Source organism: Artemia sp. Qi Xiang Cuo, chromosome 1 (genome assembly GCF_049724085.1).
Source record: "Artemia sp. Qi Xiang Cuo chromosome 1, ASM4972408v1, whole genome shotgun sequence".
Classification (NCBI taxonomy): Eukaryota; Metazoa; Arthropoda; class Branchiopoda; order Anostraca; family Artemiidae; genus Artemia; species Artemia sp. Qi Xiang Cuo.
The window spans coordinates 90,739,359-90,757,644 of record NC_142794.1 but is presented as its reverse complement, the minus strand read 5'-3'; the positions used below and the strand labels follow the sequence as shown (position 1 = coordinate 90,757,644).

The 18,286-nt window shown below is 36.1% G+C and overlaps 1 protein-coding gene across 1 annotated transcript in view; it reads right to left on the bottom strand.

Annotated features, from left to right (window-relative positions):
- LOC148956907 (band 7 protein AGAP004871-like) overlaps positions 1-18,286 on the bottom strand; it is a 227,806-nt gene that overhangs the window by 119,537 nt on the left and 89,983 nt on the right. The window contains exon 2 of the mRNA XM_089096831.1: positions 10,936-11,042. Coding sequence (XP_088952957.1) covers positions 10,936-11,002 — 67 coding nt within the window. The 5' untranslated portion in view covers positions 11,003-11,042. The remainder of the gene's footprint in view (positions 1-10,935; positions 11,043-18,286) is intronic.

The following is an 18,286-nucleotide window of genomic DNA, read 5'->3' as shown; positions in this document are numbered from 1 at the left end:
TCAGCAGTATCCCAAGAACGACTGAGGGTATTATGTTCAAACTTTCGGTGTTGCTTCTGCTCTTAAAATTTAACCAAATCAAAATAGTGTAAGTGTATCCAAGCTATCAAAGAAAGTAAACAGATTTTTTTGCAAAACTTGACAAATGAATGTGCATTGTCAGTTTAATATACATATACTGATATTTAGTAATCCAAATGTTAATATTATTTCATTTATTAAAGTTATAAAAGTTAAAACATTTATGTATTTTTCAGTAAAGTGTAAATTATGTTCTTGCCTTGGGAAGGCATAGGGGTTTTGAGCCCAACTTGTGTTAATTTCTGCTCGTTTTGAGTTTGACTCGGTTATTTATTGTAATTTCTGTTCGTTTTTTGTTTCATTTATTGATCGATGCTGATTTGTGGTAGTTTCTTGCTTGGTAGATTATTTGATTTTATTTTTGCTAATTTTTTGTTTAATGGAGTTTTTTACTTTTCTTTGTAAAACTTATTTTGTGGAAAAGGAAAAAGTATTTTTTAATTAATGTCGCTAAAAGACTAGAGTAAGTCTTAATTAAATGGGTGAAAGTTGTTCACCAACCATTTCAAAAACTTGGTTTAAGGATATAACTTTTCACAGGAACTTTTTTAAAACTACCTTTAATTAACTAATATTTTTATTCTTGGAAGTTTTAATTGGTGCTATGCGTTGAGAACTTCTTTGAACTGGTATACGGAGTTCAATTTCGAAATCCACCATAAGTTCTTATTAAAAGTAAATCTTTAGTGCTTGGGTTACTAATCTTTGGGAAATAAAACAGTGGTTGGCAGGCTACCTAATTTCACGATTCAAATGTTCTTAAACATTGGGTAGCGGATTACGAGTTGCCATTCTTAAGAAAATGTAACGGATTAAACAGATTGTATTATTGTGTCCAACTTATAGAAGAAGCTCTTGAACTTGCATTAATTACATCATTAGACACTATACACATCTAGGCTGTCAAAAAGAGGTGCAGCATCTTAGAAACAGCTAAAGATAAAAAGTTGTAACTTTCAGGGAATTTTGACAGCCTTTTCTCGATTTATTAAAATGGATATATAATATTTTACTATTACACTGTATGGTTGCGTCCTCCAGATCCTTGGCAGCTTTACACAAGATTTCCATTTTGAGCCAACTAAATTTTATTACGTTCTACACTTCAATTTCCGTCCTCTTATTCTCTTAAGAACTATCACTTAAACTCTTCTCATATAAGTTTCTCATTTTTTATCCAAATCTAAAGAATAGTAGCTAACATTACTGGCTGTGTTACTAACTTCCCTCCCCATCACGTCGCTGGATGTTTTGCCCATCGTTTTCCAAAAATGATTCCAATTATTATCTTCTACGTTGTCAAATTTCCAACTATTTAGTTTTACATTGAACTGTTCCTGGAAAGTTCCTCACACACTCTCATCTCAGATTCTAACATCATAACTTCCTGATATGTAGCTACTTTTCATAAAATTAATTTTTAGATTAAACCTAGAAACTTAAAGATTTACTTTTAACATCAATAACTGCACTCCAGTGTACTGTACTATCTAGTAGCAATTCTTACCACCTTGAATTCACAGTATCATAATGAGTAAGAAAAGTCATCTTACCATCATTTGAGCACATGTTAACTAGAGCCGTTTTATGATCAAACACCGTACTGGCTATGACTAGATTGTTGAACATACAAATTTGTAGCAGTTTATAACTGCTGCTATTTTCTTTTCTTACACTAAGGATACCGAGTTTAAGATACCCTCTATCTTTATTCCTACCAGCTGAGGCAGCACAATTCCATTGTAAAAATACTGCACTGATAACCAGCACTCTACCTGCCCAATCAGAAGCAACGCTGTAGCGTTGCCTACAGTACAGGCCATACGGCTCCAATGTTTTATTATTATTCATTATTTATGTATTTTTTTCCCAGAGGCACTTCATATGGAAGGGGTGATCGTAGAAGCTTCAAAGGGGGCTCATTCGATTGGAAATCGAGAGTTCTAGTGCCCTTTTTAATAGTCGAAAATGATTGGAGGGCAACTAGCCCCCCCCCCACGCCCTTCATTCCCCCCAACACATCCAATCAAAATTTTGAGATAGCCATTTTGTTCGGCGTAGTTGATTTTCAGTTAGAAAATATATTTTGAGGAGAAAATCCCCAACAACCTTTAGGGCAAGGGTTTTAACTTATGCCCTGGGGGCATATAAGGTTTTTATAGAAGGCGTTGTCGTAGAAACTTCAAAACAGGCTCATTCGATTGGAAATTAAAGAGCTAGTGTCTTTTTTAATAGTCGAAAGTGATTGGAGTGTAACTAGCCCCCCTCCCCCCACGCCAATAATTTCTCCAAACACATCCAATCAAAATTTTCAGATAGCCATTTTGTTCAGCGTAGTTGATTTCAAGATAGAAAATGTGTTTTTGAGGAGGACACTCCCCCACAACCCTCAGGGCAAGGGTTTTTAGTTATGCCCTGGGGGCATCTAAGGTTTTTATAGAAAGCGTTGTCGTAGAAACTTCAAAACAGGCTCATTCGATTAAAATTCAAAGGACTAGTGCCCTTTTTAATAGTCAAAAGTAATTGGAGGGCAACTAGCCCCCCCTCACACGCCCATCATTCCCCCAAACACATCTATTCAAAATTTTCAGATAGCCATTTTGTTCAGCGTAGCTGATTTCCAGATAGAAAATATGTTTCTGAGGAGGAAACTCCCCCACAACCCTCAGGGCAAGGGTTTTGATTTATGCCCTGGGGGTATATAAGGTTTTTATAGAAAGTGTTGTCGAAGAAACTTCAAAACAGGCTCATTCGATTGTAAATTAAAAAACTAGTGCCCTTTTTAATAGTCTAAAGTGATTGGAGTGTAACTAGCCCCCCTCCCCCCCCACGCCCATCATTTCCCAAAACAAATCCAATCAAAATTTTAGAACGCCATTTTGTTCAGCGTAGTTGATTTCCAAATAGAAAATATATTTTGAGGAGGACATTCCCCCACAACCCTCAGGGCAAGGGTTTTAAGTTATGTCCTGGGGGCATATAAGGTTTTTATAGAAGGTGTCGTCGTAGAAACTTCAGAACAGGTTTATTAGATTCGAAATTAAAGGGCTAGTGCCCTTTTTTATTGTTAAAAGTGATTGGAGGGCAACTGGCCCCCCTCCCCACACCCAGCATTCCCCCCCACACCACCCATCCAACTTTTGAGTTAGCCCGTTTGTTAAGGGGAGTTGATTTTCAGTTAGAAAATTTTTTTTTGAGGAGGATACTCCCCAAAAACCCTCAGGGCAAGGGTTTTAAGTTATGCCCTGGGGGCATATAAGGTTTTTATAGAAGGCGTTGTCGTAGAAACTTCAAAACAGGCTCATTCGATTGGAAATAAGGGCTAGTGTCCTTTTTAATAGTCGAAAATGATTGGAGTGTAACTAGCCCCCTCCCCCCCCACGCCCCTCATTTCCCCAAACACATCCAATCAAAATTTTCAGATAGCCATTTTGTTTAGCGTAGTTGATTTCCAGATAGAAACAATATTTTTAAGGAGGACACTCCCCCACAACCCTCAGGGCAAGGGTTTTAAGTTATGCCCTGGGGGCATATAAGGTTTTTATAGAAGGCGTTTTCGTATAAACTTCAAAACAGGCTCATTCGATTGGAAATTAAAGAGCTACTGCCCTTTTTAATAGTCGAAAGTGATTGAAGTGTAACTAGCCCCCCCCCCCACGCCCATTCTTTCCCCAAACACATCCAATCATAATTTTCAGATGGTCATTTTGTTCAGTGTAGTTGATTTTCAGATAGAAAATATGTTTTTGAGGAGGATACTCCCCTATAGGCCTTGAGGCAAGTATTTTAAGTTATGCACTGTGGTAATATAAGGTATTTATAGAATGCGTTGTCGTAGAAACTTCAAAACAAGCTGATTCGATTGGAAATTAAAGGGCTAGTGCCCTTTTTCATAGTCGAAAGTGATTGGAGTGCAACTAGCCCCCCCCCCGACGCCCATCATTTCCCCAACACATCCAATCAAAATTTTGAGATAGCCATTTTGTTCAGCGTAGTTGATTTCCAAATTGAAAATATGTTTTTGAGGAAGACACTCCCCCACAACTTTCGGAGCACGGGTTTTAAGATATGACCCGGGGGCATATAAAGTTTTTATAGAAGGTATTGTCGTATAAACTTCAAAAACAGATCATTTGATTGGAAATTCAAAGGGATTGTGCCCTTTTTAATAGTCGAAAGTGATTGATGGGCAACTAGCCCCCCCCCCCACGCCTATGATTCCCCCAATCACATCCAATCAAAATTTTGAGATAGCCATTTCGCTCAACATAGTTGATTTTCAGATAGAAAATATATCTTTGAGGAGGACAATCCCCCACAACCCTCAGGGCAATGGTTTCAAGTTCTGCCCTGGGGCATATAAGGCTATTTTAGAATGCAGTTTCGTAGAAACTTCAAAAAAAGCTCATTCGATTGGAAATTCAAAGGGTTAGTGCCCATTTTAATAGTCGAAAGTGATTTGAGAGCAACTAACCCCCCTCTCTCGCCCATCTTTCCCCCAAACACATCCAATCAAAATTTTGAGATAGCCATTTTATTAAACGTAGTTTTAAGTTCTGGAAATTAGGTCTTTGGTGATGAAAACTCCCCCACAGCCCTCAGGGCAAGAGTTTAAATTTAAGGATTCTCCGAATCCTTCCCATTATTTCTTATGGAAAGGATGCTTGTATAAACTTTGGAGAGGTCTCATTTGACTGAAAATTGAAAGTTCTTGTTCAATTTTTAAGACTCAAAAGAGATTGGAGGGTGACTACCCCCCGCCCGCCCCCCTCCTCCACGCTCTAAATGCATCAGGTAAAAATTATTAGATAGACATTTTGTTAAAATAGTTCAAAGTTCTGATAACAAAAAAACTCCGATGTCGACACAGCCCATCAGGGCCCGGGGGTATGCGTTGTAAGTTATGTCCTGGGGCATAACTTATTAAAAGGGGTTTTTAACTTATGGGAAGGGGTTTTGTATGGGAAGAACACATACGAAATCTATTATAATTATCCAATTATAAGGTTAAAATACAAACTCCAAGATAGATGTAAAATTGCTTTGGCACATAAAATCCTATTAAGGTCAATTCCAAACAGTCGTGATCCCGTTGTGTCAGCAAGTGAAATGGTCTAAACCCCCTTATTGGGGCTTTTTTTCAATCCATTCATTGTTGTCAATCGCTGTCCACAAGTTATGCAAGCTGTCTATTGTTCATAAATAAGGTTTTTATCAAAGAGGTAATCGTATAGACTTTGAAAAAAATCTCATTCGATTTAAATTGAAATTTCTAGATCCGTTTTTTAAAGACAAGAATAATCGGACAGTAAGCACCCCCCCCCATGCCATAACAACTTGAAACTTTTTGCGATAAAAAACGAACAAAAATTAATTAAAAAAAAAACTGTACGAAAAATAATTTTTTAAAAGAAAATTAAAGGCCATTTTAAACTTAAGCTCAGGATATACAAATACCTGTTAAAATTCAAACTCAAAACGACCAGAAATTACTATTAAAGAATAAATGAAACCCAAAACGAACAGAAATTAAATAAACAATCATAGCAAAAAACATACAACAAGTAATAATATAAATGAATAAATAGATCTTAAAGCGAGTAATTTTTAGATTGAATATGAAAATCAAGCTTAAAACGAAAACAATTATTTTGCTATTAAAGTATAAATGAAACTTTAAAGGAACAGAAATTAAATAACAATCAATACGAACAAACATACAATATATATTAATGTAAATGAATAAATAAATCTTAAAACGAGTGAAACTTAAATTGAATATGCAAATCAAGTTTGAATCGAATAAAAATAACTACAAACGAGAGATTGGGTATCGCCTCACTGCAGAAGCCTAAAACCTTCTGCGTCATTGGCGCTTTACTGAAAACAATTCTTTCATTAATTAAGATTTTAGGGAATAAATATCAGCATATGTATATTGAATTGACAATGCACATTTTTTTTCAGTAAACTCATTTGATTTTTTTTTTAGTAAAGCATAAATTATATTCTGGCTTTTAGAAAGCATAAGGGTTTTGGACCCTATTCATATTAATATATGCTCGTTTTGAGATTGACTCTAACATTTATTTTAATTTTTATTTGTTTTGGGTTTCATTTATTTATTGATACTGATTTGGGATAGTTTTATGCTTGGTAGATTATATGATAGTCCGGACGCCAGGTGTTGAAAGTGTGAATCATACCACGACGGCATGGGGCTGCTACGAGAATTAGCCTACCCTCCACCCCCTAAATTGACCATGCGGATTCAAAAATACCAATGGCACTTGCTTCCGAGTAGTGGAACATTCTGAAACTTGACATTTTATTATATTTTGGAGTTTTATGCAAGAAAATGCATGTTCCACAAAGTTTGAGGTGCAGTTTTCCACTCAAATAGAAATGCCTAGAAGCCATAGAATGTTTTCATAACAAACGAACACGATTAGTTAGAGAAAATGGCAGAGTTAAAAAAATGGCAAAACTATATGAGTCTTGAACAGTCTTGGAAAGTATAAACAAAATCAAATTGAAAATTAGATATATAATGATATTAATTGTTGAAAGATCCATCAGTTCAAGATTTTTTTTTCACTGTAATTTTATTTTCATTTTCAATGCTGTAAGAGCTGGAAAATAATAAATTTGTAATATACGAGTAATTCGTTTTCAATGAAGCACCAATGACGCAGAAGGCTTTAGGTTTTTACAGTTAAAGAAGGGGGCAGTATCCAAATTTTGTTTGTAGTGAAACTATATTTGTCTTGACTAATCTTGAAAAGAACTAATAAATTAAACTGAATATTTGATGAATAACAAACATTTGACCGTGCCCTAAACATTTGCTCTGAATCTTACATCACCGATGAACTAAATTTTATTAGAGACATACTTTTTGGAAACGGTTATCCTATTGTCTTTATTAACAATACAATTAGCCGAAGATTGGAAAGACACTCCCGTAAAATTAAGGGCCTTTTACTGTTTGAAGTTCCCGTCAAACCCTCAAATATAATTTACCTTCCATATATTCCAAAAATCACTATAAGTTTAAAAAAAGATTGCAGACAAAATAATTTTTGTGTCGTATTTACAATTAATTTTAAAATCATGAATTTCTTAAATTCTGGGAAAAATATAGCCCCAGTTACTCGCCAGAGAGGGGTTTATCAAATACCATGTGACTGTGGCCATTTTTATGTTGGTAGAACCCATCAAAATTTAGAAAAACACCAGCAACAACACAAAGATGACATAACTAAAGCTTTAAATTCTAATAGTACAAATATTTCCTTTGATTCTGCTTTAAGCAGTCACATATATGATAATCCTAGTCATAAAATGCTTTTTGAAGAAACTTGCCTTGTTAGCAATGATTTAGGCATAAAACAGGTTGTTCGAGAGGCAATTGAAATTAAAATCAAAATAAATAGTAATATTTCTTTAAAAAGAGATTTGGGGGAATATTCGCTTAATACCCTATATACTACTCTAATTAGAAATTATTTAACTAATTATATTAAAAAACCTGTAAATTGTGTCGCTCAACCTGTTGCAGATAGAGTTTCTAGGCTGGCTGCAAAAATGGCAAGATTAGCTTTAAAATGTTGTCTCTAAGTATTTTAATTCCTTCTGAATGAATTGCTCTCTGTCCATTTTGTTTGGAGTACCAGTCCTGGTTGAACTTCTTTGAAGTAATGATATTGGGGCTGTTTTAAAACTTTTTTAAACAGTTTTAATGATTGAATTTTAATGTAAGTTTCTTTTATAGTGTTTTTATTCTCTTCGTCTGTTTTGCTGAGGACGGCCCTTGGATATAGGGTCGAAATATTCATTTAAAGTTGTGTTCCACTGTCTTGTATAAAAAAAATTCCCTGTTGTTCTACTTATTTGTTTATGATGGAAAGGCAGTGTGGTCTTCGTCGCTATTTGTGAAGTGTAAACGTACTTAATGATTTTCTAGTATCTGACCATTTGCCGTTGTCTTTTAGTATTGTGCCTCCATTTAACCGTGCACGGGTAATTCAAGATTCTAAGTGGCGTAATGTGGTAAAATGGAATAAGATTGATATACACCAGTACCAGCATTGTATTGATAATATTCTCGCAAAGATAAAAATACCATTTAATCTTTTCCAGAATTCGGTTCCGTCTTCAATTAATGAAACTCGTATTAAATTAAATATATTTGCGTCACTTATTTCACACGCTTTACTACAAGCAGAAAAGCAGTTTGTCCCTCGCACTAAAGCACGAGTTGGATCCCAAGTAAAGGGCTGGTCCCAGAATTTTTTACTTGTTGAGGCTTGTAATAGGGCCAAATTCTGGCTAAATATCTGGATAGATTGCGACGGTCCCAGAACTGGTACCGTAAACCAGATCCGTTTATCTACCAAACGCCGTTTTCCAAAAGAGCTAGAGAAACAAAGAACTACTATTCGTTCCAATTTTTATGAAAAGATTTTTAATAACCCAGGACTTACGTGGAAAAATTTAACACATAAACAAAAACAGAAGCCCAACCAGTCATTAAATATCCCTCCCGAACTATGGGAACAACATTTCTCCAGAGAGTTTTCAGAACCATATCCACTAATAGAAAATCCCTCCAAAGTTACACTCGAAAAGACACTTTCGATAGGGGACCAATCAATGTTTATTGTATCAGTTTTGGATGTTTATAATATCATTCGTAAAATTAAGAAAATTAAGAATTCGAGAGGTACAGATCACGTTTGCGCCAAACATCTCCTACATGGAACTCCTTTTCTTTTTTCCCACCTTGCCCTACTTTTCCAAATGGTGTTTACAAAAGGAATAGTTCCTGCCTCGTTTACAACTGGCCGTCTCACTCCTGTCCCTAAAAATATAAACCCTTAAATGAATGCTCACCGTACCGGCCAATAACGGTAGCTACATCTTTTTGTAAAATTTTTGAAAAGTTGATAATGCCTGAGTTGGTTGATAAATGTTATATGCCCCCACACCAATTTGGGTTCCAGAAAGGAATATGGTGCGCTCATGCACTGTCGTCAAGTTTGATTGATGCGGATAAATCTGGAGAGCCGCTTGTTCTAGGGAGCCATGATGTCAGTCGTGCCTTTAATTCGATAATTCACGCGCATATCCTTACTGAATTGTATCAACGCGGGCTCAGTACCTGTATTATTCGTGCTTTGTATGATATGTATAACAACTGTCGTTGTTAATCTGCCTGATGGAATAATTACAAAGATAATTATACATGTTCGTCGCGGAGTAAGGCAAGGCACCCTTACATCCCCAATTGCGTTTAACAAATCTACTTTTGACGCACAATCTCAAGCAGTTTCTTGACCCCAATTACCCCAACGATTTAATTGACCCCAATGATGCCATCGGCAGAAGCAATACAGCTTACAATAGGGGAATAAATGGATACCCATGGTGTTCCCTTTTAAAACAATAGGTCTTTCACGTTTACTGTTTTGTGTTTGACGGAATAATTACACATGATTGTCATAGTGATTGTCTGGTTTATTACTATGCTTGCGTGCTTGTTCCATAATTTTTATCTTTGTTCTGTTCGTGCTTGTCTATGTGCTTTGTTACATGTGCTTGTCTTTGTTACATTTAGTTGCTTTAAGGGAGTTGCCGATTGGGAGGCCAAGATAAAATTATTTTTCAATTTAGGAGCAACCAATACTCCATTAAGATCAACATTAAGTCCTTCGGGAACTGGTCCCCAGTTGAATAGTACCACTTTTAACTTTTCAGCGTTAAATTTAAGATTTATTTTTGAATCTAAGCAACTCTGACGAATTTATTACTGGTATGCTAAATATTTTCTCGGCCTTCCCCTCCCCCCTGGCAAATAATTCTTGGGCTAATAGGAAATATGGTTTAATTGACCCCAATGCTGCCATTGGCAGATGCATTGCAGCTTACAATAGGGGAATAGATGGATCTCCCTGGTGTTCCCTTTTAAAACAATAGGTCTTTCACGTTTACAGTTTTTATGTTTGTTATATATACTATATGATTGTCTGGTTTATTACTATATTTGTTTGCTTGTTCCAAGATTTTGATTTTCGTTTTCTTCGTGCTTGTCTATGTGCTTGTTGCATTGACTTGTTCTGTCATTTTCTGGTTTATTAGTATGCTTGTGCGATTGTTCTATGAGCTTTTATTTCGTTTTATTTGTCATTATCCGTCTTTTTCTTTTGCTTTTGTTTTTGCTTTTTTCTTATTTTTTTTTATATACTCCGTTAATCATTGTATTTCAACGGATTATAAATAAATTCAATTCAATTCAAAAAAAAAAAAAAAAATGATACATCTCACTACCCTTGTAAAAAAAAAAGTACAATTCCTTTTTGTTCAAGGTAGGGGCTTTATGTTTCCTGTATAAGCTTTTCAGCGATAGTAATTGCAACGGTGTAGTTTTTGGTCTGATCTGAACTTAGGATTCCGAAGCCATTTTTAAGGGGTTTCCGGAAATTTCAAAATTCCCGTAAGTTTGTTTTCGCAACAGACTTTTACTATTAAAACTAATCAAAACAATAGTTACCCTTCCTAAAACAGCTTCAAAAGATAATTTTAAAACTAGAAAGTTGTTTTCTAGTTTAATTCTACTGTTCATTATTTGCTAAATTTCAGCTATTGCTACAACAATGATTTGGATACTATTAGGACTGGTCGTTCTATTACGTTGGCCTGATACGAAGACCTGTCTAACAGCTAAATTCAATAAAAAACTTTACTTTCAAAATCATTAGCTTTGCTTGCTCTTGGTCTAAAACTTGTAACCATAAGATGATGCTCTCAGATCTTTTGTTTTTAAACACGGGAAGTTAAGAAAGCGTTTCTTACCTCCAAAAACAAAATCCTGTTCGATCTTCTTTAGTCCATTTGAAGGAGAGCTTTCAACTTCTGCCATTTTCTCTTGGCTTATGTTCTACAAATATCTTGTTAATTTGCTAAAAAATAAAAACAAACTTACAAACTTGATTTATTAGAATATATCCAAACTTATTTAATTTAATAAACATAATTATTAAATTATAACTAAATAAAAAGTTATCATTTGTACAAACACACACATAGACACCATGCAGAGACATAAACTTAAACAAACACACACATAAGCACACACACCCACGTTTGCCAGATTATGACAAATAATTGTCCCTTGATTAAAGCTAACGACATAGACCTCATACCACCACAGGCAACATCATCCATCATAGTGACAATAGATGACCCCCTTAGAACACAAACTCCTAAAAAACAGGAAAGAGGGAGGAAGGGGTTCAAACTGGGCCTCCCTTCAAAGCGGTCAAATTGAACCACTTCGAAAATGTGTCGAATCGAAACAAAAGCCACACTGTAGGAATCACCATAACCGAAAACTGCTAACTAGAGGACCAAGGAAAATAATTTTTTCATGGAAAGCAGGGACGTGCCTCATTTTTCTGTTTTTTTTCTCATGAAAGGGTGACAAGCCGAAACAATGATTGTTGAAATTTAAGAGAGGGCTCCTTTGAAAAAGAATTTGTAAATGTATTGCCTTTTGTAAGTAATAATTTTCATGCTTCACATCATCAGGGTCAGATGATGACCCTGTCTATACTACTACTGCCGCTAGCAACTCACTGCGACACTAAAACACCTGAGGCCAACACATCTACAGACGCTCCTCATCCATCCCCATCTATTTAAAGCCACCATCTTTAAACCCTCCCAGGAAGTTCCCATTTCCCTTAAATCTTTCTTCATTACATCATTCCACGCCAACCACGGACGACCTGTTTTCCATTTAGCCATAGAAAGTTGGCCGAAAAAGAAAATCTTTGGCAATCTGTCATCCTTCATCAGCAGAAGGTACCCTAGCTATCTCAACCTTTCTCTCATTATGGCTCTAGAAAGCGGGGTTGACCACACTTTTCGTACAGCCTACTGTCTGAAATACGGTCAGTCACCCGGATACCAAAAACAATTCATAGACAATTTCTCTGGAATCCATGAAGCAAATCTTCCTCTGTTTTTCGGAGCGACGAAGCTTTTGAACCATATTTGACCTCTTTTATCATTGTAGCTTCGGATATTCTAATCTTGGTTCGCAGACTTATCTTCCTATTCTTCCAAACTTTTTTCAACTCTGAAAAAATACCCTGAACCTTGATTATTCTGCTTCTAACCTCTTCCCTGCTTCCGCTGTCCTTACTAATGATACTAGCAAGGTAAGTGAAGCTGTCCACCTCATCAGTCTTCGTTACCCAACCTCACCTTTTCATCTTCACTTATTGCTAGCCTTAGCGAGTTAGTCTTCTTACTTTCAATAGCTCACACTTCCATCTAGGATGCTAAAATCATCAGCACAATATAATTCCAGGAGAGTTTTTCTTCCCCATTTGATTCCGTATTCTCCCATTGCACTTTCCTGTGCTCCCTAAGACAATGTCCATTAAATTGATCCATATAAAGAAGGATAGAACACAACCCTGCTCAATTACTGATTTAATACGAAACCAGCTACTCACCTCATTTCCTACCTTAAGTGCAGCAGTGTTATTCTCCTACATACCACTAATCACTTCAGTGTATTTGTCGGGTATACTATACACGGATAAGACCTTGTTCTATCAGCTGAATATAGCACCTGCTCAAAATCTATTAAACTGAGGACTAAAGGTGTTTGATAACTCAGGCGCTTCTCAATTATTAACCTAAGTGAAAATTTGGCTGACAATTTGAAAATTTGAATGAAAATTGACTAAAGATTTATAAAAAAAGGTTATTGTAAATTAACATTGTGAAGGCTTTTGACAGGTATAGTTCGGTCTAGGAGCGTAAGCAAAGTTGAAAACTATTTAAAGAGCTGTAAAAAGAAAAAAGTTATTGAAAATGAGCAATAAAAGAAAGAAATCTTTGACGTTAATTAGTAATAAAAAAGGAAAAATAATATTTGAAGTTAATAAAATAATGTCGGAAAAAGGTTATATTTAATAAAAGTGAAAAGACGGTCAAACACTCAAACCCTAGATGGGCTAGTACCCTAAGACGAACTCCAAAAATGCAAGACGACCCCACTCCAAGTGCATTGGCCCCTACCATTTCTATACCCTAAACACCTAGTAGGCCCTTAGTCAAAATTGCCCCCAGATGAGTATGAAAATATAAAAAAGATTTTGAAATTCGGGAAAGTGTAAGGGCCCTAAACGAAATAAAAAAAGAAAATGTGAAAATACAGAAAATTATGTCTTTTCGAGCATATCTTAAAATGTTGTTGAAATGAGAAAAAGAGATTATCGTTTATTCTTAGATACATGAAGAAACGACGCTTGGCAAGAAAAAAATGCGACAATAAAGCTACACCATATGGGGAAATCTAAAGGCCCCCTAAAATGGGACGAAGAAGCTAAAAAATATTCATTACAAGAAAATATGATAAGAAAAACTGGTACTCCTTCGATATACCTACTCTTTTATACATCTCAAACTGAAGACGCGATGAAAATCCCGTTTTTACGGGATGATGCAAGACACCGCTGTAGGGAAATACAATGTATAGCTTTGTTCAAGTGCGTATACCAAATTTAAAGTGTTATTTTTTGGATTTTCTTTGGGGGGGGGGGAAATACTTAGGTTAGGTTACGTATTTAATATATACTATGGTTTGCCACCACCCCAACCCCCCTAATGTGCAAATATATAGCCCAAATTTGTTTTTAAACTGTTATATAGTCATTTTATTTTATTTCATTAGCATTAACCAAACTAGCAGTATATAAAAGAGTTGGTATATCGAAGGAGTACCGAAAGACTACACTGTACTACAAAAGGTAAAACCCTATGTTCTGTTTAAAAAAAGGCTTTCGGTCGAACTTCTAACATATGTGGATTATCTAATGCTATCGCAAAATGTACGTCACGAGTGGTGAAATAGTATGCCGCTTTGTTTCTAAGCACCGTTTCGTTCCGAATCAAATCTTTCAAGCAGATAGGCCCGCTAAAGAGAGTTGCAGACATCTGTTTATTCTGTAAGGGAATATCACCTTCTTTCCAAGCAAGCTTCAACAAGCAGTTCAACCTGTTCTTATATTTTAGCACTGGCACATTTTTTAATACGACCTAGTTTTGTTTTGCGTGTTGCGAGCGTATAAAAACTGAAAATGGATGATGTTCTTAAAATGTTTATCCATCTGTGAATAATGATAATTCCTTATTCTGGAAAATAATAGTATTACAATGAGTTCAAAAAGATATTATGGCACGCTATTTTGTTTGTGGGTAGTTTCTCTCCCAGGGAGAAAGTGAAATCGTTGCAGGGGATCAGGATCCTGCCTCTCAGGAACACATATGTTTGCAGTGAGGGGGGGGGTATGTCTCGCAGGTATTAATTGCCTGTCTAGCGGGGAGAGGTGGGGTGGGTCAAAACTTGGTTAGAATCATGCCTCTCTGGACCACATATGTTTACAAGACAAAGGGTTTGAGAAAATATCATAATATCGCAAGGTCCCATACAATCTGATGATCCTATCCCTTGTCGCAGAAATAGTCTACACAATATCGCAAGGAATACTCTATCTTTCAATAGAGTGTATCAGTATAACCATTAAATCTGAATAGACCGTGTCAGTATACCCTCTCTCTCAATAGAGTGTGTCCCTATAATTCTTACCTCTCAAAGAAGTGTGTCACTATGCCCAATCTCTCAATAGAGTGTGTCCGTATAACCCCTGCCTCTCAATAGATTGTATTAGTATGTCCTTTCTCTCAATAGAGTGTGTCCGTATAAACCACAGTTTATATAATTAGGTATATTCTGTCTACTGTGGTATAAACCCATGGCTAAGGCCGGTAAAACCTGGAATTCCAACTGCTCCATAGGATTTGGGATCCGGAAAGAAGGAATTGCACTTGATGAATAGGATTTGGGGCCAGGATGAAAGGAATGGCAGGCTCTGAATAGGATTTGCGACAGGAACCATTGACCCACACTCTACTAGTGCTTTACTGAAAACACAAAACCAACGCAGCAAAACATGTTCAATTACTCAGTCACATATTCAGTTATTTTTTCAAATGTGTCTCGTGCAATCATTGGTGCCGGATAGTTTCCTTAGCGGCCTTTTAACATCTATACCCAAAAGAGGCAAAGACCTCAATTTGTATCTAATTTTAGGCCTATTACAGTTTCTTGTTTCTTAAGTAACATTTTTCAACATTTCTTTCTTCCAGATATTGCTAGTTCGATTTTACGCCTTACCAACTGGGCTTTCGAAAAGGCATGGGTTAGAATCAAGCGTATTATATTCTGTGGAAGTTTATGAAGGATATGGTAAAAGAGAAGTCCTTTATATCTTTGTGCTGCAGATATTTCCAGCACTTTCGACAACGTATTTCACTCGCAAGCTACATCTAAGTTCTTCAAAGGGGGATTACATTCCTCTGTTGCATCAGTGCTTAGTTTTTGGAATAATGATATGTCTGTGAGGTCTAAATGGTCTTATGACGGTCTTATGAGAGGTCTTATAGTAATGCTTAGATTGAGTATGAAAATCAAGCTTAAAACGAAAAAAAAATTTTCCTATTGAAGTATAAATGAAACTTAAAACGAACAGAAATTAAATAAACAATCAATGCAAACAAACATACAATTGGTATTAATGTAAATTAATAAATGAATCTAAAAACGAGTGAAACTTAAATTGAATATGCAAATCAAGCTTGAAACGAACAAAAATCACTACAAACAAGAGTTGGGGTATCACCTCCTTCTCTCACTGTAAAAGTATCAAACCTACTGAGTCACTGGCGCTTTACTGAAAACCTATTTTATGTCAAATATTTTCTTTTGTACTTGATATTAAAAATAAACATTAGTAGAGATGACCCTATAACTCCGAGACGACACCCGTGCTGCCACCTACAACTTTTTTTTACATAATTTATGTCTGTTTGTTGTCAGTGAGAATGAAAAAACAGGAACTTTGTCACATTTATGTCTGTTTTCTTGGATGGTTATGTGTGTTGGTCAATTTATTTGATGGTTTTTCATGGATGTCAACAGTAATTTATGGATGTTTTATGGTTTTTGTCAGTGAGAATGAAAAATCAGTATTTTTCTCACTTGAAAAACAGGAATTTTCTCACTTTTATGGATGTTTTTATGGTTTTTGTCAGTGAGAATTTGAAAAACAGGAATTTTCTCACTTTTATGGATGTTTTTCATGGTTTTTGTCAGTGAGAATTTGAAAAACAGGAACTTTCTCACTTTTACGTCTGTTTTATGGTTTTTGTCAGTGAGAATATGAAAAACAGGAACTTTCTCACATTTATGGATTATTGAGTCTAATGGGGACAGGGTCAATGACACTTCCCTCATGTTGTTGTTGTTGCTCGAGGCAAATGTTATGAGTTTCCAGGAAACAGTTAGATCACACGTGACAGATGATGTCATGATTGATTGATTTGACACGAAGGGAATTAATTTGTTGTTTCTAAATAGAATTGTTTCCGAGCGAATGTCTACTAATGTCTTTGGAGTTCTACCAAGAGAATGTTTCCGGGGCAAAGTTTAGATCACACATGATAGATGATGTCATGATTGATTGATTTGACACGAAAGGGGAATTAATTTGTTGTTTCTAAAAAGAATGGTTTCCGAGCGAATGTTTTGATCTTAGCGATGAAGTGATTAGCGCGCGAAAGGGTTTCTTTGTAACTTCAAATGTGAAAGCACAGGGATGCCAAAACAAAAGGAACTCGCTGAAATTACGTTTAGGGATTATTTGGGCGATACCGTTTTAGCCATTTTAGGGAATTATTTCGGCGAAGCAGTTAGAGACATTTTAAAAGATGATTTAGAAAAGGTTTTAGAAGAGAATTTGAGGGTAAAACTCTGTGATCGTTATAATACACAAGTTGTATTTTAACAGTGTTGTGAGGTCCCCTACCCCAATCCCAAAGAGTTCCGATCCCCCTACCCCAACCCCAAAGGGTTCCAATCCCCCTACCACAACCCCAAAGGAAGCCCCCGGTCCTCAAAGGTCCCCCAAGCTCCCAAAGAGCCCCCAGACCCCAAAGGCCCTCCCCAGACCCCCAAAGGCCCTCCCCGGGCCCCCAAAGGCCCAGCGGGCTCTCAAAAGACCACCGGGCTCCCAAAGGGCCCTCTGGACCCCCAAAGGCCCTCACCCGGTCCCCAAAGGTCCACCGGGCTCAAAAAGAACCAATCGGCCCTCAAGTGCCCCCCAGACCCCCAAAGGCCCTCCCCAGACCCCCAAAGGCCCTCCTTGGGCCTCCAAAGGCCCTCCCCCAGTCCCCAAAGGTCCACAGGGTTCCCAAAGGACCACCCAGCCCTCAAGGGCCCCCGGATCTCCAAACGCCCTCCTGGGTCCCCAAAGAGCCCCATCCACATTTTGTTAATACTTTTTTTGTGCATTTGAGACACAGAAGGGTCCCCAAATTTGAAAAGGCTTTATTATATCTTTTCAGTACAAGTTCTTTTCTTAATATCCTTCTTAAACCAATTTTACAAATTCTAAATTTTTCCTTAGTAGATAGAAAAAGCTATATCATAGTTGCGAATATTTTCTCGGAAGATAAGCAGTTCTATTTCAATTTTAAATTTTATCAATGAAGTTAAGAAAAGTTAAAGTTCTCTTCTGAATTTTTTCAATGAAAAAAGAACTTAGTTATTAATCAATTCTATTTTTCCAAATAATATAAAAATTTTTCACTTCGGGTCAAATTTTTCTCATAGAGATGAAAAAATTTTAAATACTGTTCCTAATTTTTCACGGAAGATAGAAAATTTCAAGTTCTCTTCTGAATTTTACCAAAGAACACACTCCAATTGTAATTTCTCCAGAGAAAATAAAAGTCTTCCACTTCAGTTTTAAGTTCACCAAAGACATAAAGAAATTTAAAGTTCTATTCTAAATTTTTCCGTAGTAGATAGAAAAAGCTATAGCATACTTGTGAATATTTTCCCAGAAGATAAAAAGTTCTACTTCAATTTTTAATTTTCTCAACGAGGTGAAGAAAAGTTCAAGTTCTATTCAGATTTTTTTCAATGGAAAAGAAATTAGCTATTGATCATTTTTATTTTTCCAAATAATATAAATATTTTCCAACTTCAAAATGGGCACACACAAAAACTTAAACACACACACACACAAACTTACACACACACACACACACACACACACTACACACA